Below are 21,942 nucleotides of genomic sequence, written 5' to 3' on the forward strand. Positions count from 1 at the left end.
GTGTCCCTAATTTGCTGGGAAGTGGCGGTGTGGTCCCCTACGGCACTGCGTAGGATCCTACGGTCTTGGCGTGCATCCGTGCGTCGCTGCGGTCCGGTCCCAGGTCGACGGGCACGTGCACCTTCCGCCGACCACTGGCCACAACATCGATGTACTGTGGAGACCTCACGCCCCACGTGTTGAGCAATTCGGCGGTACGTCCACCCGGCCTCCCGCATGCCCACTATACGCCCTCGCTCAAAGTCCGTCAACTGCACATACGGTTCACGTCCACGCTGTCGCGGCATGCTACCAGTGTTAAAGACTGCGATGGAGCTCCGTATGCCACGGCAAACTGGCTGACACTGACAGCGGCGGTGCACAAATGCTGCACAGCTAGCGCCATTCGACGGCCAACACCACGGTTCCTGGTGTGTCCGCTGTGCCGTGCGTGTGATCATTGCTTGTACAGCCCTCTCGCAGTGTCCGGAGCAAGTATGGTGGGTCTGACACACCGGTGTCAATGTGTTCTTTTTTCCATTTCCAGGAGTGTAGTTGCACGACTTTCTACTTCACTTATAAAATCTTCTGTGATAATGAAATCTAAACTCATGGCTACAATGTGTACAGTATAATATACAATGAATGTTTCATGGCACTGTCTCATAAACGACTGCCTGTCTGTTGGCAAATCTGCAGCGCTGTGTCTGTGGTCTGTGTCACAGTGCGAACACTCCAATTCAAACTAATGCATGTCCGGCGGCGACTGCTGTGAACACAGCGATGGTGTCCATCACATGTTGTGAGGGTTAGTCACTGCTTGGTCACAGTGGCTCGATGAGGCGGTGTGGTGTCCCGGTGTGAATGCTTCAGTTCAAACGAATGTATCTCTGCCAGTGACAGTCGCTGATGACCGTCACAAGTGTCCCAGTGTGATGGGTTGGGTTGTTTGGAGGAGGAGACCAGACAGGGAGGTCATTGGTGTCCCAGTGTGAAACGGGCCTTAAGCTGGGTTTACACTAGCAAGTCGCTTGCAGAAGTTATTGCTGCATGTTATTGCTAGCCTCTTGCAGCTGTGTTTACACAGAAACGCAAGAATTAAGCAAGATTCTTCCACAAGTTCTTTGGCAAGAAACTTGCGTCAACAACGTGCTGATACTGTTTACATATGCTTTCAGTATCACTACGAGTTTGAGCCGAAGTGTAAAATGACAAATAGGCGGGTGAGATATGCTGCAGCTCTTGTAATTGTAATGGAAAACGTGAAAAAAAAGATAAGTATTTGGGTTAGAGAGTAGATAATGAGAACATCGCAAAATGGTGCCTTTTGCAAGAACTTAGTATCGAGAGCATGGATACTTTTGAAAACATTTGCAGAATGTCCTCAAATGATCTGGAGTATTTGTTGATGTTAATAGCGCCCATCATATCAAAACGAGACACAAACTTTGGTACTGCTATTTCAGCAAAAGATCGTTTGCTAGTCACTCTATGATTTATAGCTACCGGTGAGCTACGAATAAAATAGGCATTTCATTTATTTATGTGAAACATACAACCAAAATAAGTTTGAATTTTGAAATCTTTTCTTTGTAGGAGACTCATACAAGTCCCTAATGTACTTGTTTCATATTCCCGTCAGCACTATTTCTCTGATCGTATCCGATGTATGTAGAGCCATTTTTAACGTCTTGAAAAGGAAAAATTATTTGAAGGTATGTGAAAACACAACAATGAAATTAAGTTTGTATTGAAATAAACTGCATTTTACAGAATGATATGCTTATAAAAATGTTTTTTTCTTCTAATGCTCATAAGATGGAAAGTGAAAAGCTAAGTAAATAGAACATGTAATAATTACACATCGTCTTTTTCTAGACTCCTAAAACAACAAGCGATTGGATGCAGGTGGCAAAGGGGTTGTGTCTTCAAGTTATGCTACTTTCTATGTACTTCTTTTATAGATGTGTCGAAATCGACGAAATTTCATTTAATGCGCTCATCTTCTTCGCTCTATCCTTAAAGTCTCGGTTATGCACGTTTCGTATTTCGGGGTAGCTCTCCACGGCTTCAATAAAATGTTCTGTATCCTGCTTCATCCATTCCCGTTTCTTCTCCATTTCTGAAATTTGTTTGCATATAATACGTAAGATGGTTGCATAAAATTAAGTCACCACATTAAGTAAAATGTTAAATATTAGTGTTATGCAGACGACATGCTTACTATAACTTGCGCTTCCTACTCTCAGGAAATAGAAATAAATGCTAAAAGCTGCAAGTTACTTGCTGATACTTCTTGCGTGGTGTTTACACTGGAAGCGGAAAACGTGTGCAAGTCACTTCCGCAATAAATTACTACGGTTGCAAGTCGTCTTGGCGATATGTTTACACTCGCAAATCGCGCGACAAGTTCCTCTGCGGATGTAAATTGCTGCAATAACTTGCTAGTGTAAACCGAGCTATAGACTCTGTGCTGTAGAAGAGGATTTCGACAATGGTGAACTTTGGTCAAAACAGCCTAAGTGTCATATCTTTGCTGTTATGATAAGTCTCACTTTCTTTTTCCGGTTCGGTGGCGTGTAGTGCTTGTTGAATTCAACGATTGAGGCAGATATCCAAATTCATCGAGGTAATTATGTTCTGTTAAAAGTGTTGCATATTGTTCCCGTACGTTATTCTTGGAGTGTTTCATTTCCAGTAAAGACAAATTTTTGTATGTGGTGTGTATGAAAATCTGTTAAGGTTAAGAATCTGTGTAACTAGACTCTTAATTCTTTCTAGGATGTTGATGCCAAAGAAGAATAGAGTTGCTATTTACGAATACCTTTTTAAAGAAGGTGTTATGGTCGCCAAGAAAGATTTTCATGCGCCGAAACATCCTGCTCTCGAACTACAAACCATACCTAACCTTCAGGTTATAAAAGCCATGCAGGTATTGTAAATTTGGTTACTATCACGTATAGCACTTACAGTTCTATAATGGATGTCACATAGCATTAACTGTTCTGGAACCAATTTTGTTTTGGCTGGTTGGGTCTAATGAAAACACACTTCGTCGACGTTTTGTTAGTCAGTGTTCAGTGTTAAGTTAATGTGACAGTAAAGCAGGAGGCACTAAATTGTCACAACATACTGCGCATAAGACCTAATTCTATTTACACGTAAGCCAGAGTAATACTCGTGCTATAGAAAACCCTAACACTAAACTAGCAGTGTTAAAGATGCCAAATTTAGTTTTACGTGTTAGGGTTAATTGTTCGTAAGTGCTGATAACATAATCAAGAGAATGCAAACATCACAGATTCGTATTTTATTGGTACCTACTTGCTTACAGTACTTACAGATTCCCCGAATCGCGTAGTTTTTGTCTCAAAAAACATAATTGCTTGAAAACGAATATTATGATAAAATTGTAGGTAAGTGAACATCGTTTCATATGACTACTTGGTGATATAGGTGAAATAACTGAAAATGCAGTCTATTGATGCAGAGCCAGGGAACATTGTGGGACTTGCTGTCGTTCTCTCCTTCACTCTGTATTATTTCTGGGATAGACAATGTGTGCCAAGTCAATGAGCTGATCCAGTAATGCCTCCAGCTATGAACTACTTAATTTCCAGAGAATATTTTTGGATTGAGGGAATCACGGGTGCACTATGTAATGTAAACCCTTTCATCCACTTGCACTGCATACATGTCAAGCCCATTGTACTGCCTTCAGGCTCCCTCTGTTGACAAACAACTAGAACTACAAAGGCAGTTTTCCTAGATCAGTTAGCATTACTGACACCCCGTCATATAACACGTAATGTGTAGCATTTAGGCCAGCCAATATTTTGGTAGGTAGTTGTTTTTATGATTTCAGACATTTAAAATGTTTATATGTCCGGATATTTGTTGTTTTCTTAATAAAACAGGTGAAAGTACATGGTAGAAATTGAGGTAGCCTCTCATCACTCAGTATGGCTTTTGTCACTTATTTATAATGATTGGTTGTTCTTGCTTAATCCTTGTAGAAAAGTCTAAAGGAATTTCAGCTAGAAATCCCATGCTACATGCGTGAAATTGTTTTTGAAGTAGTCACATGGGTGGCCAATTGTGAACTTGACCCGGTATCGGGGATGACATTGTCATCTAAACAATGAGACCAAAAGCAGTGTTATTTCTATATGCAAGTAGCAGTTAATATATTATCTTCAGTATCACAATGTTTCCTCTCACTGGGGTTGTAATTATGGTGGGACCTGAGAACATTTTTTTTTTAATACATTAGTTTTTGCAGCTACTGTTGATATGACAATGTGACTTTATCTCTTCATTCAGTTACAAAATGTCCTCGCACACAATGAATTGTGGTGATTCGCTCCAAGCAATATTGCTGCAGAGATGTGCTCATCTCAACCTGTCCCCATACAGGTGGTATGCCAAGCAGTTTCAAGGAATATTTAAAACACCACTGTTCAGAAGTTATGCTACAGTTAACAAACTGCTTACCATAACTCGTTACAAATTTTGTGAGGGAGCATTAGGTTATATGAATTGAGAAGATAATTTTTACTGCTGTATAGTAGATTTGTTCTAAACATTTAAATTGAAATAGTACTATGGTCTGTCACTCTCTTTAAGTTTTGTTATGGGTCCATCCAAATGAAGCGGTCCAATAAAAATTATGTTGGTTGCTTGACCATTTTTAAATATTTTAAGTTTTTTCTTACCCTGTAATTGAGATGTTCAAAACCTTTCACCTTTACTGAATGGTGGCCATTTTAGTTCGTAAGCGCACGATGATTCGGAAATACGGAAGAGTCAGATTCCGCCCATCTGCTTTGACCCATGACGTCACAAATCTGGCGGAAACGACCATAAACCACGATTCCAATATGGCGCATATAAAGTCGTTACGTACACATTATGAGGATGAAAATACATCGAAAAACAAAAATACACACTTTTCACAAAAAGCCTAATGACACTAAGGGACAAGTGCGGGAAATGGGGTTTTTGGGCGGGGGCAAACTAAATAAAAAAAAATTTAGACACCACCCCCATACAAAACCACACAAAACGACGAAAAAGACTTACAAAACTCCCCAAATACCACTAAACACAATATTATCTGGAATCAGACACTTCCCGTGACCTATAGAGTTCAAAAACATCTCCCGATATCAATACCAACATACACAGCCACACATTGGGATCGAACACTTCCGTTGACCTGCGCACTGTTAATTTTATCCGTCATATCCATTCCTGAACAAAAACAACAGATTAATTTTACTAAAATTACCACATGACGTGCAGCGAACAACACTAAATTAACCTTCACACAAAACGAATTCCACTACAAACACAGCCGACACTCGAACAATTCTGGATAATGAGCAAAAGCAAACTGAGCCCATTACACCACACAAACGAAAACCCTGAACATACCACCAGAGAGCACAACAAACCACAACACGACATCTACAAGCATGCCACACTCACTCGGCGCCGTCATGACGTCACACACAGCACCCTTACGTCACAGGTCAAAGCCGACGTGTGGAATTGGACGCTTCTGTCGATCCGATGTTTCAGTTTATAGCCTTAAGCAAAAATGAGTATCTCTGCACTGGGTTAAGTTACACCATGCAGTTTACACGATTGTTTTTAGAAAAATGTCCTCTACAACATTGTGTATTACACGAAATACCTTAAATTGAAAAAAAGTCAAAATTACTTCCAAAGTTTGGTATCCAAATTTTCGAAAATCCGCTTTTTAGACCCAAAAATATCAAACAAGGAGTGATTTATGAGTCTATTTTTTGCCATTGTTAGATATCATACACTACTAGCTTCATATAGAGCAAGAACACTTACAAATGTTTCCTTAATTTTTGAGTTTCTGAAATTTGAAAATTTTCATTTTTGTAAATTTATCTAAGGTGGGACTCAATTTAAAAATGTGATTAAAGGCCCGTCCACACGCAACGATCTGTCTGCGCACATCACATCTGCGCAGACAGATCGTTGCGTGTGGGCAGAAGATTTGCACCAATCTCAGGTGTGTGCAAACCTGGAAGTTGGAGTTGGAGGTTTGAGCGAAACCTCTCAAATCTGTGGGTTCAAACCACATCTGCGCAGACAAGTTGGAGCGTGTGGACAGGAGATTGCCGCAAGTCTGGTGTGAAACAGCTGTTTGCTCAGTCTAGTGTTTGTATTTGTGCGCACAGGGCATTAAAATGGCTGATACTCGTCAGTGTTCTCGAGAGTTTGTAAGTGAATTCATTGAAATATATAGAAACCACCCATGTCTGTGTAAGATTAAAGTAAAGAATATAGTGACTGAGACAAAAAGACAGCAGCATACAATGCTCTAATTGAAAAATTGCGGGTATTATTTCACTCAACTCTTGTTTCTATATTGCAGTTGAAAATTCCAAATCTTTGTAGCTCCTTCCTGCTGCTAGGAATCTTAATGTTACCGCCAGCCGTTCATGAGGAGAAATTGCCCTTCTCTATAAAAGTATTTTTTCTCATAATATGAGGGGTTACAAGCTTTAAGAGATAATTATAAGTTTCGACATCCATCCGCAAATAATTTTGCCAGTCGTTAGATTCGCCCTGCAACTCTCGCAGTAAATTTACGTGAGAAAACTGCTGGGACTAGTGCAGCAGGGGATACAACCCGTCGGCTTTGAACAATGACGTCACAAGTCGCCAGAGAGCATGTATTACAGAGATGAAAGAGCTGAGGAGAATGTTGAGAAACAAAGGAATGCAAGAGAGATAAACATTGATCTTGTCAAAAGCATAAGTGTTTTTTGACTTTAAAAAAAAAGTCTCACGAGATAGAATAAACTGATCCTACTTTATTAAGCAATATCTTGTCAAAAGCCGAGAAGCGATTCTTCTTAGTGTTCTAGCTCCCTTCAGTACGTAATAAGAGTTTTTTGGCTTTTTTTAAAAAAAAAAATCTCACGAGATAGAATAAACTGATCCTACTTCAGTAAGCAATCAGTAAAATGATGCACCCAATATCAAGCGATCGCTTTTAGATTTACATTCAATTATTTTAATGATAGTGCTTATTAGAACACAGAACTGCTTTATTATCTATGTCTCGAAGTGAAGACATTACGATCTATGACTAAGGAATGGCGTCATTGTTCAAAGCCGACGGGTTGTATCCCCTGCTGCACTAGACCCAAACTGCTTTAGCTTTAGCAGCTACTGTCTATACCATTTTGTCCACTTTCTCTGTTTCCTGCCGTTGGTCTGAATGTTTTTTGCAACACAAGTTGCGAACACAGACCACGACAGAACTTCCTCCATTTCTATATTTCAAAATAACTGAATTAAATTTTTCACGTTTACGGGGAGCGTAGTCGCTTGCCACTGATATTTCTTTTCTACGCCGACAGATGGCGGGCGAGTAATAGAGTGGGGTTTGTGTCGTGTGAACACACCACATTTGCAGCGATCTTTTGCATGTACAGACATCTGCGCCGATGTCTGCGCAGACAGATTGTTGCGTGTGGACCGGGCTTTATGCACAGTTTGTGCACCTATATGACAGCAACATACTGTAAAAATTTCAACATTGATAGCTGACGACTGCGAACAAAGATATTAATTTTTGAAAATGAGAATTCACATTACTCAACTGATCTATGTCCGTTGCCTATTCATGTGTGATATTCGTGGGATGTAATCAGTTATTATTGAAGTAAGGTACTGAATTATATACAGGGTGTTTCAAAAATGACTGGTATATTTGAAACGGCAATAAAAACTAAACGAGCAGCGATAGAAATACACCGTTTGTTGCAATATGCTTGGGACAACAGTACATTTTCAGGCGGACAAACTTTCGAAATTACAGTAGTTAACAATTTTCAACAACAGATGGTGCTGCAAGTGATGTGAAAGATATAGAAGACAACGCAGTCTGTGGGTGCGCCATTCTGTATGTCGTCTTTCTGCTGTAAGCGTGTGCTGTTCACAATGTGCAAGTGTGCTGTAGACAACATGGTTTATTCCTTAGAACAGAGGATTTTTCTAGTGTTGGAATTCCACCGCCTAGAACACATGTTGTTGCAACAAGACGAAGTTTTCAACGGAGGTTTAATGTAACCAAAGGACCTAAAAGCGATACAATAAAGGATCTGTTTGAAAAATTTCAACGGACTGGGAACGTGATGGATGAACGTGCTGGAAAGGTAGGGCGACTGCGTACGGCAACCACAGAGGGCAACGCGCAGCTAGTGCAGCAGGTGATCCAACAGCGGCCTCGGGTTTCCGTTCGCCGTGTTGCAGCTGCGGTCCAAATGACGCCAACGTCCACGTATCGTCTCATGCGCCAGAGTTTACACCTCTATCCATACAAAATTCAAACGCGGCAACCCCTCAGCGCCGCTACCATTGCTGCACGAGACACATTCGCTAACGATATAGTGCAAGGATTGATGACAGCGATATGCATGTGGGCAGCATTTGGTTTACTGACGAAGCTTATTTTTACCTGGACGGCTTCGTCAATAAACAGAACTGGCGCATATGGGGAACCGAAAAGCCCCATGTTGCAGTCCCATCATCCCTGCATCCTCAAAAAGTACTGGTCTGGGCCGCCATTTCTTCCAAAGGAATCATTGGCCCATTTTTCAGATCCGAAACGATTACTGCATCACGCTATCTGGACATTCTTCGTGAATTTGTGGCGGTACAAACTGCCTTAGACGACACTGCGAACACCTCGTGGTTTATGCAAGATGGTGCCCGGCCACATCGCACGGCCGACGTCTTTAATTTCCTGAATGAATATTTCGATGATCGTGTGATTACTTTGGGCTATCCGAAACATACAGGAGGCGGCGTGGATTGGCCTCCCTATTCGCCAGACATGAACCCCTGTGACTTCTTTCTGTGGGGACACTTGAAAGACCAGGTGTACCGCCAGAATCCAGAAACAATTGAACAGCTGAAGCAGTACATCTCATCTGCATGTGAAGCCATTCCGCCAGACACGTTGTCAAAGGTTTCGGGTAATTTCATTCAGAGACTAAGCCATATTATTGCTACGCATGGTGGATATGTGGAAAATATCGTACTATAGAGTTTCCCAGACTGCAGCGCCATCTGTTGTTGAAAATTGTAACTACTGTAATTTCGAAAGTTTGTCTGCCTGAAAATGTACTGTTGTCCCAAGCATATTGCAACAAACGGTGTATTTCTATCGCTGCTTGTTTAGTTTTTATTGCCGTTTCAAATATACCGGTCATTTTTGAAACACCCTGTACAAAAAGTGGAAACATCACTGAAGTTAATTTATATTCTGACGTACTTAAAATAAATAATTTCAATTAACATCCTTAGAGATGAGACAGTTCCTAAACCTGGTGGCGAATGTTAAGAACACTTATTTCTTTACAGCTTCTGTGATATAGAATAAAACTTCCCAGTTGCTGTGGTAAGTTAAAGCACTGAAAGTTCGCTTAAAACATTTTTCATTGGTATCCAAACTTTGTCACTAGTAGATATCTTGAATGATGTTCTTGGGCCAGCAGGGTTGTAAAAATGCACAAAAACATGGTTTTCCAAACTTATTTTTTCAACCTCTGCAAGCCACCACTGTCCATCATAAACCCATGCCACTGTCTTTCAACGTTAGACAGATGTAATTTTGCTGACACAATGATCCTCTTAAATTTCGGTTTCTGATGTTACGTAGCATTGAACTAAGTTTTCTGCAATGCCAAGGAATTTGTGGAAGTGCCTTGTTCCTTGTATTGCTATACAGTTTTCAAATCTTGTTTGAAGTGTTGTTGTCATATGCAGAACCACTTCTTCCTTGATCAGAAAATAGTTAATGCCTTTAATATTAGCCTTGCAAAAGACATGAAAGTCCTGTACTGTGAGAATTTGGTCTGTGGTTGGTCTTTGTAGGCTGGCTTTAATTCGCGTTTTGTTGTACCATTTCCTCCATCATATGCATTTTTAGCATGACAGGATGCAAAAACGTGCCATTCGGCCTCCAACCCAAAGTCTACTTCGTGGTTGCACGGATTTGAAAAATTCTTTTTGTTCGTTAACGGACTACCAATTCCATCTGAAAAGTATATCAGCTTCTCAACCTCGGGAAAATTTTCTTTTATGTAGTTTATTACGTACTTTTGAAACACGTGTACAGCCAAAGTGTTGTGCTCCAAGAAGTCGCGTAGAATGCAAATTGAAGAACTGCAAACTTCATCTTTCTCATTTTTAAAGTAGAGAATAAATGGATGCACTGTTGCCTGGTCATTGACCCAGTGGTACCCTTGTATTGCATCCTGAACCACAGATGTAAAATTTTCTGCAGACACTGTGCATTCAGTTTCATGAAGTTGTGGTCAGTTTGACATAATGATAATATAAACAAACACATAGTATGTCTCTGAGCATCCAAGTCACAAAATTTTGACCTTCCAATTTTGCATTCAAGATAAGAGTTTTTAAAAGCTACATAAGTTCATTTAAATTTGACAGCACTAGTTGTTTCAGCTTTGTTACTTTAACTCAATTTGTAACAACTCTTTTGCTATTTTTGCTACCTGGGCACATTCTCCACTTATACCTATGCCTTTCTTTTTTCCTAAAACTGGAAGAATGCCTTTCCTTTCACTAATTTTTGGGTTAGTTTAACCAAATGATGAGAAATGTTGAATTCATGAACTTTTCTCTTGACCATGAGTCAGGGAGCAAACTTAAAATTTTAACTTTACCCAGCAATAATGTACTTCTTTATTGACAATAAACCTAAATGTAAATGGGCATTTTTATTGCCATAGAACAAAAACAAAAGCTCCTATTGTTTAATATTGCATTATTAGAAATAAACTAGATGAGTATTGGGTGATAGTGTTAACTAAGTATGTCGCAACTAAATTTTATTACAGTGAAACAATAAACCAATTAAATAGGTAACAGCCAAAAGATCAGTTGTACAGTAATGAGAATTATTTCCTCATTTTCAAAAATTCATATCTTCGTTTAGTCAGATATCAGTGTTGAAATTTTCACTGTATGTTGCTATCATAAAGGTGTACTAACTGTGCAAGAGATTTTTATATTGAGTCTCACTTGAGATTACTTTAGAAAAAATGAAAATTTTCAAAAATTCATAAAAAATTAAGGAAACATTTATTGCTCTATATGAGGCTAGTAGTGTGTATCTAACTATAGGAAAAAATACTATAAATCACTCCCCGTTTGTTACTTTTGGGCCTAAAAAGTGGATTTTTGAAAATTTAGATACCAAACTTTGGTCATTTTGACTGGTTATTTCTGGTTTTAGGGTATTTTGTGTAATAGACAATGTTGTACAGCACACTTTTCTAAAAACAAACATGTCAATTGAAATGTTGTAACTTAACCCAGTGCAGAGGTATTCAAATTTTTGCTAATGCCTCCAGACTGAAAAATCATTACACGCCTACAAATAAAAATAACCACCATCCAGTAAAGGTGTAAGATAAATAATTTAAAAACTCTTTTGAATCTCAAATAAAGGGCAATCACAAATAAAAATATTTCAAAATGGTCAAGCAACTGTCCTCGGACCACTTCATATGGATTGACCTCTTGTTTTGGGGCACAAACAACTGTGGTCAAAATCAGAATGCCAGTGCATTTTATATTTGTATTACTGGTAACTTAAATAACTCTGCCTCAAATTAACTTTTCATGGTCCTCCCCTCCTCCCAGCAGGCCCAGGGGTTGGAATAGGCGTGATGTATTCCTGCCTGTTGTAAGAGGCAAGTAAAAGGTGTCTCACACCTTTAGGCCTTTGTGTGATGATCCCCCTGTCGGGTTTGACGTCAATCTTTCTGAACTTTGCTGATGACAGAGCCAATTGAGGAAGGGCGCCTTGCATGGTGCATCGTGTCCATCGTGCATTGAGATCTTTCGCCCACTTTCTTGTCATCGCATTGCAGGCCCACTCATTTTCCATATCGTGGATGAGGACACCTTCCTGGGTGCATTTTTCACCATGCACTATGCAGTGTCACTTTCTGCATTGATGATGACCATGGACTTCTTAGCACCTCATACTGGCACGGTAGCCAGTTCAGTGTGGTGGGGCCACCATGTACCCTGTTGGTCATAGCCCCCTGAAAACACAGTGATAGCTCTACTGATGCCTGCACCGTTAACTCCCCAAGTATGCCATGGAGTACCCATCTCCCTGGGGCATTGCAACTCCTGGCATTGGCCGTCCTGCCATGTCGCCCTTGTTGAGGCTGGGTGGTACCCATGGGGAGGCCCCCTGGTCAGAATGTGTGGCATCAGGGCAAATGACATGCCATGAAGCATAGCACATCATTTCATGTTGGTCTGCCACCAGCAGTCTCTAAGTGGGCAGTCTAACTTCAATGCTAAGCTATATGACCCCAAATCGTTTCCTCCCTGCCCACACAATGAGAGGAACACCAGGCTAAGGATGGCAGTGAAGCTTATTTGTACTGTTACCTTCTGTATGTGAGAGTTGATAGGGAATCTTTCATGTCCATGAAGCCCAAGTTTTTTGTCGAGCATTTAGAGGACAAGTTTGGGGAGGTGGAGGGCTTATCCAAAATGCGCTCCAGGTCAGTCTTAAATAAAAACAGCATCCTCTGCCCAGTCACGGGCATTACTTGCTTCTGACAATTTGAGGATGTTTGTTACCATCATGCCCCATAAGAGCTTAAATATGGTCAAGGGTATTATATTCCTCAGGGACCTTCTTTTGCAGTCTGATGACAAGCTGCGTGCCAATTTAGAGCAGCAAGATGTTCATTTTGTCTGGTGCATCTATTGGGGTCCGAGGGATAATGATGTCCCCACCGGCACATTCATCTTGGCCTTCGAGGTGACACATTGCCCGAGAAGGTCAAGGTGATGGTCTATCGCTGTGATGTCAAGCCATATATCCCTCCCTCAGTGCGGTGTTTTAAGTGCCGGAAGTGCAGCCTTATGTCTTTCCGCTGTACTTCCAGTGTCAAATGTAGAGATTGTGGACGTCCATCACATCCCAATACTCAATGTGCCGTGTCTCCCACCTGTGTAAACTGTGGAGAGCATCATTCGCCTTGCTAGCCAAACTGCACGATTTTACTGAAAGAGGAAAATTATGGAATATAAGACCCTGGACAGACTGAGCTACACTGAGGTTAAGAGGAAATTTGAGCACCTACATTCTATGGCTATGGCCACCTCTTTCTCGGCTGCTACAAGAACATTTATTGCCCCATCAGTTCCTCGCATTCCTGTCACCTCTCAGACCCAGAGGACTACACCTGCCCCCTTGATGGTGGGGAGGCAGTTCCCTCCCTGTTGCTCCTGCACCACTTACTTCGGGAGCAACAACCCCCCACCCCACCCCTCACCCCCACCCCTTCCAACCCTCGGGGATATCAGTCTCCACATCTGAGCCAGGGAAGTGTAAGTTTTCTTCAGCTCCTCCTGCTAGGAAGGGGTCCCTTGTCATTCCCTTCCCAGGTTTGTGCTAGTGGGAAAGATGACACCTGCCAGTGGCTGAAGAGCCCAAAAGCAGCTGGTCGTAGTGCTTCACGCTCATCCTCAGTCCCGGAGACTGAATCAGTGAAGTCCTCCCAGCCAGGGAAACCCAAGGAGCAGTGAGAGAAATCCAAAAAGGAGGTCCCAAAGACCAAGGGAATTGCGGTAGCACCCATACCACTGCTACCTACAAGCTCTGCCGATGAGGTGGAGATTCTGGTGTCCACTGAGGACCTAGATCTTGCTGGACCCTCAGACATAATGGATATAGACTGCTCAAAGTAAGTCAGTGGGAGCAGGTGACCCTGAGGCGTAAACTGCTTCATTGAATGTTTGGTGTCTTCCCAGTCTCACTAAGATGTCATCCTTCGGTGGAATTGCAGTCCCCCTTCAAACCCCTCTTGAAGCTGTGGCTGTCATAATGACAGGAAATAAACGTTTGCAATGTATATCATCCTCCAGATGGTGCAGTATCTCTAAATGCATGAACTGCACTGATTGATCAACTCTCTAAACCTTTCCTATTTTTGGGAGATTTTAATGCCCATAACCCCCTTGTGGGATGGCACTGTGCTTACTGGCCAAGGCAGAGATGGCATAACTTAACTGTCTGTTTGACCTCTGCCTCTTAAATACTGGGGCTGCCTCACATTTCAGTGTGGCTTATGGTACTTACTCAATCATTGATTCATCAATTTGCAGCCCAGGACTTCACATCTATCCACTGGAGAGCACATGACTACCTGTGTGGTAGTGACGACATCCCCATCTTCCTGTACTGCCCTGGCGTCAAGCCCACGGACACCTTCCCAGATTTGCTTTAAACAAGGCAGACTGGGAAACTTTCACCTCTGCTGTTATCGTTGAATCTCCCCCACACGGTAACATCGATGTGAAGGTTGAGCAGGTGACTAACAATCGTTTCTGTGGCAGAAAACATGATCCCTCATTCTTTAGGGTGTCCCCTGCGAAAGCCAGTCTGGTCGTTAGGAGTCACTGAAGCAATTAAGGAGCATTGGTGAGCTCTACAGCAGCATAAGCGACGACACCCTTCCCTGGAGTACCTCATATTCTTTAAATGGCTCCATGCCTGCATTCGCCAACTTATCAAACGACGGAAGTAGGAGTGTTGGTCGAGATAAGTCTTGACCATTGGGTGCCATACATCACCTTCCCAAGTCCGGGCAAACATCAAACATGGGTTGGTTGGTTGGTTGAAAAGAAGGGGGTCCCTCTTTTAAACCAACTAACCATGGTGGTTCATTGTCACTAAATAATTTGACAAGTTTACTTAATGTTGGCTTTGCCATTGTGTGCTCCAGTTGATTATGGTTTGCATAAAGAATCAAAAATTGATGATTAGACCAGACTGAATCCCATGAAGCAGTAGCATCTGGTAAACACTGTCATAATGTTGAGTGTGAAATAATATGGTGGTGCAATGGAATATACTGTGCCGGATGCCAAACAGACCTAAATATTCTGTAATATTTAAACTGTAATCATAGGTTCCTGTGTAACAATCGTCTCTGAAATAGCCATTCTGGAAAAGTTTTGAAACAGTCATCAGGCTACACTACTAATCAGTCCATCACTGCAGCCAGTTTTCCTGCAGTAACATTTGTTGGCTTTGCCAACTCGACCATTTGAATACAAAATAGTATCCCAAGATGTCATATTTAAAGAATCACGCAACAAAAAATAATGGGAACCCGTAACCAACCTTACATACGTAATAACCAGATCAATAAGTCTGTCTCCATACCAAAAACAAGTCATATATTCCACCAAAACATTAGATTCAGTAACTCATTAGCTGCTGTGTACTATCACTCAGTTGCCTATGACCAATGGAAACATACTGCTGACAGTGGCACACAGCTGAAGAGCCACTAACAAATTAAGTGCAATTTAGCCATAGATTCTGTCACCATGGGCAAAGTGGAATGAAAAACTACTCTCTTAATAACTAGGCGAATGAGTCATAAGTCAGCCATATTGCCACCAACGCACACAATTGAGATTGCTTGAGAATCCCACATCAGTGATTGCTGAAACTCAATCCCCAGACTGCACAGGCTGGCAACACACAACAGATCTATCACATGGATGCAAACCTCTAAACATGTCTGCCTGCTGCTCTCTCATTGTGTAGAGCCAGCAGCTAACAGATACCCACTTTCATTCCCTTAGTACATCACATTGGGTGTTAACATTTCTTCAGAAAATATCTAAGTACACTGCTAGCCTCTCTAGAGTTCTAACATCTCCTGCATAAATGTATAATATCAGTGAGTATTTGTCCAATGGAGTGCAGATTAAATGTGGTAGAGGTTCAATGTATGCAACAATGATTGGCAGCATCACAGATTTTGCCATGAACTCGCAAATCTTCCACAGATTTATCGAGATACTGATTGAAAATTACACAATAGATTGCTGTAGATATAACGCAAAGTGTGTGTTGAGATGATAAATGTGAACCATTCATTTTATTCCTCCTTGTTATCAAAAGGTAGACTATAAGTAAATGCCACAAGTTTAGAAAAGGCAATTAATTTATATGAATAAACATATCTGATTTTGATTAATCAGATAACATTTTCTGGAGAAGCATTAAGAGGCATAATTACTTAACACGTATTGTACCTAGAAAACCCAACAACTCAAATCAGTTCGTTGCTCCTGTCAGGTGTTAATTCATGATAAAACACTGCATTTATTAAAAGAATAATTGTTTATTGTAGGCTGTATTGTACCTAAAATCGTACTATTAACGAATTCCGGCAGTCATTATCAAGCACATTTGTTTTGCCTTGTATTATGCTTTGTGCTCATTGCATTCTTTTTGTCACTTACATAAAACCAGGATATAATATAAACGAAATGTAATACACGACACAGTAAATGTGCTTGAACTGCATGATTTTAATAAAGCACAACACAGCCTTCAAGAAACAATTAGCACTTTGAGGCTGTGGATCCCTACAGAAGCAAAATCTTCAGACCCTATGGTGGTATCATTAGTCATTAGAATATATTAGTTATTCCCTGGCCTCACAGAAATGGAGTTGTTTGCACAAAATTAGTTTTGTTAAGCTCATAATGTAATTTGACATAACTGAAATAGAAATATTTAGTTATGTATTTCACTCAGAATTGATAACTGCTAATATCATGGACATAGTTTCGTTGACTACAGGTTATTTAATATATGTTTATTGGGTAGCTTTCATATTGTTTTCTTTAGCTCTGTAGATTGCATTTCCCAGTGCTTTAGGAGAAATTTTATGCATGTTTTGTCATTTTGCTGCTATTTAAGTTTTCCTTATTCATGCTCACAGTTTTCTTTTTGAAGCCCTTTTTCGTTGCTCTTACTTTTCTGCCAATGTTGAACTACTTTTCTTATGGCAATATTGTCTGCCTTCCTGTCAGTGCCTACGTTTAAATGTTTCCCTTCATCTTCCACCTTCTTCCCATTTTCCCAGCATTATTTCCATGGTGTAAGACATGACAACCACATTTAGCCAATATTTTGTCAGAACTGGCTTGTTACATGCCCAACAGGAAACATACAGAACACGACACCTCATATTTCAGAAACAAAGATTACTAATTGAGAATTGATAATTGCTAAGATCATGGACATAAAAAGCCTTAAACACATCTGATATCATACACAGATATCAGTTGTGTCTGTGTTTGTAATTTCACTTTATGTAATTGGTATGCAGGCATTGGAGTACACACCCACGAACTGCACAGTATTTTTGTTTCTTTAGTAGTTCTTTCATTGTTTTGACATAGATACTTAACAGACAAAATGCTGTTTGATGCTATTGTTGTAGTATTGCTCTTATGTTTTAACCTCTGGCTACAAAGTGCTCAATTGGGACAAATAAAAAAGCTGTGGAAAAAACTAGTGTGTATTGATTTGGTTGCAGATGTGCACTTGCAGTTATTAGACAGTTGATTATATTTTATTTGGTGTTTTTTGTGCAAAAGTAATTGGTAGGTTACTTTTAATGTTAATACAACCAAGGTTCTTTGGGGAAATATTCATTTAGGTACAATAAAAAGTTTGTTATTGATATCTTCATGTAACTTTAAGTTTTGATGTGGTTGGTAGAATGGAAAATTATGGTTTTCTCTTAATGAGTATGTCAGGAGGAAGATATGTATAATCCTGTGACTGCTGCCCCATCCCTTTGAAAATAAAGTGACTAGATAGTGTTTAAAAAAGTGCAGGACAATTAATAGGTCTTATTAATTTTGTTTCATTTTTTGCAGTCATTGAAGTCAAGAGGATATGTAACAGAGCAGTTTGCTTGGAGACATTTTTATTGGTACCTTACAAATGAAGGCATAACATATTTAAGAAGTTATCTTCATCTCCCAGCTGAGGTAAGTATAGCACATTAAGGGTAGCATATAGAAGTGCAGCTTTAATCCATTGCTTGTTAAAACTGATGGTACTGTCAGTCTACTGACAGTTTGATTGGTGGGAAGTATGCAGTTGATGTGCACAAGGTAAGGCAGTTGTAGGATTGTGAGTGTTTCGTGTTGCACCAGCAATGTCAGTGTAAATTTATGCCATAACAGGTACAAATTTGAAGTTCCCCGTAACTATCCCTTCCTGGTTGCACTTTCCAGTTCTTATTCAGTGATTATAATGCAACAAACATTGGTGATTGGCATAGTTACTATAGCTGGTAATTTGCCACTACTTGTAAAGTTCTTATTTCAGTTATAGTGAAATTCTCAACTGACTGGTTGGTGCCAGTTGTGGCACAGGGAGGAACTGCAGTGTTGCCAGTTCCAAGTGACAGTTTTGGTACACACATAGAAGGGCTTCACACTTGAAGAAATTTTGTATCCCTCAAATTCTCTCACATCTGTAGAATTTGCTTCTTACCACCATCAGCCAAGAGCTTGCAACAAATGGAATAAAAATTCACTAGTTAACCCATTACTGTCAAGTTTAATGCCCACAATGGTTACAGTGTTCACAACAGAGTGCTCACAAGGGAACCTCCCCATCACACCCCACTCAGATTTAGTGGTAAAAGGGACCAGTGGACAGCCTCAAAAACTGAACACAGATAAAGCATGAAAATGGAAATAAGGTGTACTGAACTGTAAAAAAAAAGCAAAATAGAACCTGAACGGTCAGTCTAAAAGTGCAGTGTTGGGTAGGTTAACCTCACTGTTGCAAGACACAAATTTGAATACAGTCTTAAGCAAAAAAGATGAGTGCTTTGAACATTGTTCACCCACTTCGTGTCAAACACCGTGACCACTTAACTATGATCCTTACCATTTCTCTATTATGCTCAGTGTAATACTTGTCAAGCTTGGACTGTTCACTGTTTCTTTTTGCTCCTTTTTTTCACAGTTCAGTGCACTTTCTTTTTGTGTTCATGCTTGATCTGTTCAGTTTTTGATGGGCTGTCCACTGGGCCTTCTCACCACTAAAAGAGGTTGGGTGGGTGGGGGTTGCAATTAGGAGTTCCCGTGTCAGAGCAATACTAAATGCTCATTTGCTGTCAGAATGCAAGATATCAGTTGCACAGAATGAGCCTGAATTTGACTGTCATTTGTGGCTCCAGCTATGCCTTGGAGCATCCAGATCCACCCTGCTTTGCTGCTGCTATCTCACAACAGGTGGGTCTTGCTCAACTTAAGTCAGTTACCTGAGACCCTTGCCCAACCAGTCCCAGATTATTCTCTTACGGGTTTGTCTTAGGAGTATTGAGTTGTTCCTCCTATAGTTACGTATTTGTAAGTTTTTCTTATCAGTGTATAGTTTAAGTAATTAGTCCTGTCTGAAAGTGTCAAGAACAATAAATCAGAATTTTTGAGATTGGGTTATCATATAGCCCAACAGATCAGGAACTTTATACACACTTCTCATGAGTAGGTAAGTTGAATGGTTCAAGTTTTGGCTGTATCTTTGTTGTTGTGCCCATGCAGTGCAGTAAAAGTACTACTGATGTCAAGTGACAACTTTTAGTTAGGTTATGGAAGATTCAACACTATGTGTATGAGGGGCAGTAAATCTTACCATAAAAACATTGGTCACATTATTTTTAGTTACAGAATTGTTTGCAGCAAGTTCCCAATTTTCTCAAATTTCCAGATTGTTCCATCAACTCTGAAACGCCAAGCACGGCAGGAAACTGCTCGACCGAGGCCGAGTGCTCCTCGCTCTGAAGCTGCTCGGCCAGCTGAAGACCGTGCTGCATACAGGCGGGCCCCAGGTGCTGCTGCTGCAGGCCCAGACAAGAAAGCTGATGTTGGTGCAGGGACAGGAGAACTTGAATTCGTAAGTATATGTTACATTTTGTGAGTAAGAATATTCATTAGACATAATTTTGTAAATTATGAATATTTAAAATTCCTGTTTTCAGAATAACAAAAAAGTCTTATTAATTTTTTGTTCATAAATTGTAATCAGAGTGGCAAACTTTGAAGTTTACACTTGCTTTCTCTAATTTCAGCAGGACAAACTGTATTATTTGTCATCTAAAAGACATTGTGTAAAGTTAATTTGTTTCAATTTTGCAAGTTTTTACACATTGGCAGCATGCAAGCAAAATTTTGAATTGACATTTGTAAATTGAGGTTTAAATGTTGACTAAAGCTGGTACCACACCATCAAATATTCTTCAAGAAAGATCTTTGACGTCATAATGCCTTCAGAATGGCTAACAAAGACTTATTACAGTGCTCTGCAGTTGCATGTACATAAACTGCATTGTATTTGGTAGAGGAGCAGAGAAAATACAGGAAACATTCCTGTGAGCAGCAGTGAATTTTATAGTGAGGGGCTAAAAGCATCAAATAGAATCCATTACTGGAGCTGTAAGCAGAGAATGTAAAGTCGTATGATGCCACTGGATGATAGTACATTTCAGTATGTGCTCAAGAAAGTGGCTTTTCATATTACAAAATAGGACTCACCTCAAGTGCTACACCTGCAAAAGACACTTCTTGTAACATGTGTGATTTCTTGCAACAGGAGAAAGATATTCTAGTTCACCATATAACATTCAAATGCCACACTGCACATTAATGAAGATAAGACCACAAATGTTTGAAGGAGTAATATCTGAAGGCAAATAACTGTTTAGTATGTACTATAGCTAATAAGAAATATTCTCATTTCCACAACAGTTGTGGATTTTCATTATCCTGGCCATAATTCACAGCTAAGGGCCTTCAGCAATTTCTATAGCTCCCACTTTCTATTTTGTATATGGAATGCTGCAAGTTAGTGCTTAAACTTCCTTGTACATACTGTCAGTTTCATTGTAGATGCAAAGCATCATTAAAACTTGGAAGCAGTGTTGAGAAACAATATATGTCAGACACCTGCATCAGTGCTAGTGCTCCAAGCAGTTAGTTTCTCTGTGCAGTAAACAGTCACTTTTTGATCAAATGTAAGGTAAGGTGCTGGATTTGATCAAAGAAAATTTGACTGAGGCCTAACTTTGACAAAGTGCCTTATTACACTATCAAATTTTGTCAAAGAAACTTTGAGGAAGGAAATCTGATAGGGTAATACTGGCCCAAGGCATTTTAGCAACAGCAGTTACGAAGTTTCAAACAATCTTAATGTAACAATTAAGTGCTTCCATCTTTCTATAGCTTTCGTACTGATGGTGTGTTCAACTTTGGCTGGAGTGTGGTTTGTGGGGTAGATTTTTGTTTACAAATTTTCATTTCATAAGTCCAAACAGTTGTAAGAAGGTAAAGCCTCATCAAAAATCCCTGCCTCATTTGTCAGCTGTGAAATTTGGCACATTCTTTGATAAAGATAAAAATTCTGTTGTTACTTTAAGTATTATAGTATACAAAATGCAGGATTACTTAGTTTTAGCCCCTTGAAGTACTTCATGTAGTTTTTAACAGGATTTTGGAAAGTGTGCAGTTGTCAGTGTGTTGCAACTTGTTTTGAAATAACTTTCTTTCGCAATTCTTATATAATGCTTAGCTTAGTTGCTGTAAAGAATATTTTAAAATCAGACTTGCACAAACTTCGTTGTTTGGTCGGCATTGTGGTCATTGATGATTCCCACTTTACTGCAAACAGCTTGTGTGAATGTTGTGAAAAATATATAATGGTAAAATTATATTAAGTTCATTGCTATCACTAATAATTTTGTGATAGTCAGTCCTTCACTCTAATGCTCAAATTTTGATTTTCAGCGCGGCAGTTTTGGAAGAGGACGGGGAGCACCTCAGTGATCTGTGGCTGATTTGTAAAATACATTTTTATGCCTAAAATAAAAAAGTTGAAATATTTGTTGTGGTATTTTTCCCATGTTTGAGAAACCTTTTTACAAATATGAATAAATTTATCCATTATGGATGTGTAACACTGCTATTGGTGATGGTCTCCACCAATTACTGCATCCTTTGCCTTTTGTTTTATTGTTAGAT

The 21,942-nt window shown here is 40.0% G+C and overlaps 1 protein-coding gene across 2 annotated transcripts; it reads left to right on the plus strand.

The window, feature by feature from the left end:
* Positions 1-2,447: 2,447 nt before the first annotated feature.
* Positions 2,448-21,804, plus strand: LOC126175439 (40S ribosomal protein S10). 2 transcript variants are annotated; one of them, XM_049922241.1, is made up of 5 exons: positions 2,448-2,586; positions 2,761-2,911; positions 17,788-17,901; positions 19,637-19,822; positions 21,709-21,804. In XM_049922241.1, the coding sequence occupies exons 2-5, from the start codon at positions 2,762-2,764 to the stop codon at positions 21,745-21,747; spliced, it is 489 nt and encodes a 162-aa protein (XP_049778198.1). In that variant the 5' UTR covers positions 2,448-2,586; position 2,761; the 3' UTR covers positions 21,748-21,804. The 2 variants fall into 2 exon arrangements, with proteins under 2 accessions (XP_049778198.1, XP_049778197.1); XM_049922240.1 differs by having other exon boundaries at positions 2,453-2,608.
* Positions 21,805-21,942: the final 138 nt, after the last annotated feature.

The sequence above is a fragment of the Schistocerca cancellata genome, chromosome 3, assembly GCF_023864275.1.
Source record: "Schistocerca cancellata isolate TAMUIC-IGC-003103 chromosome 3, iqSchCanc2.1, whole genome shotgun sequence".
In the NCBI taxonomy this organism is placed as follows: Eukaryota; Metazoa; Arthropoda; class Insecta; order Orthoptera; family Acrididae; genus Schistocerca; species Schistocerca cancellata.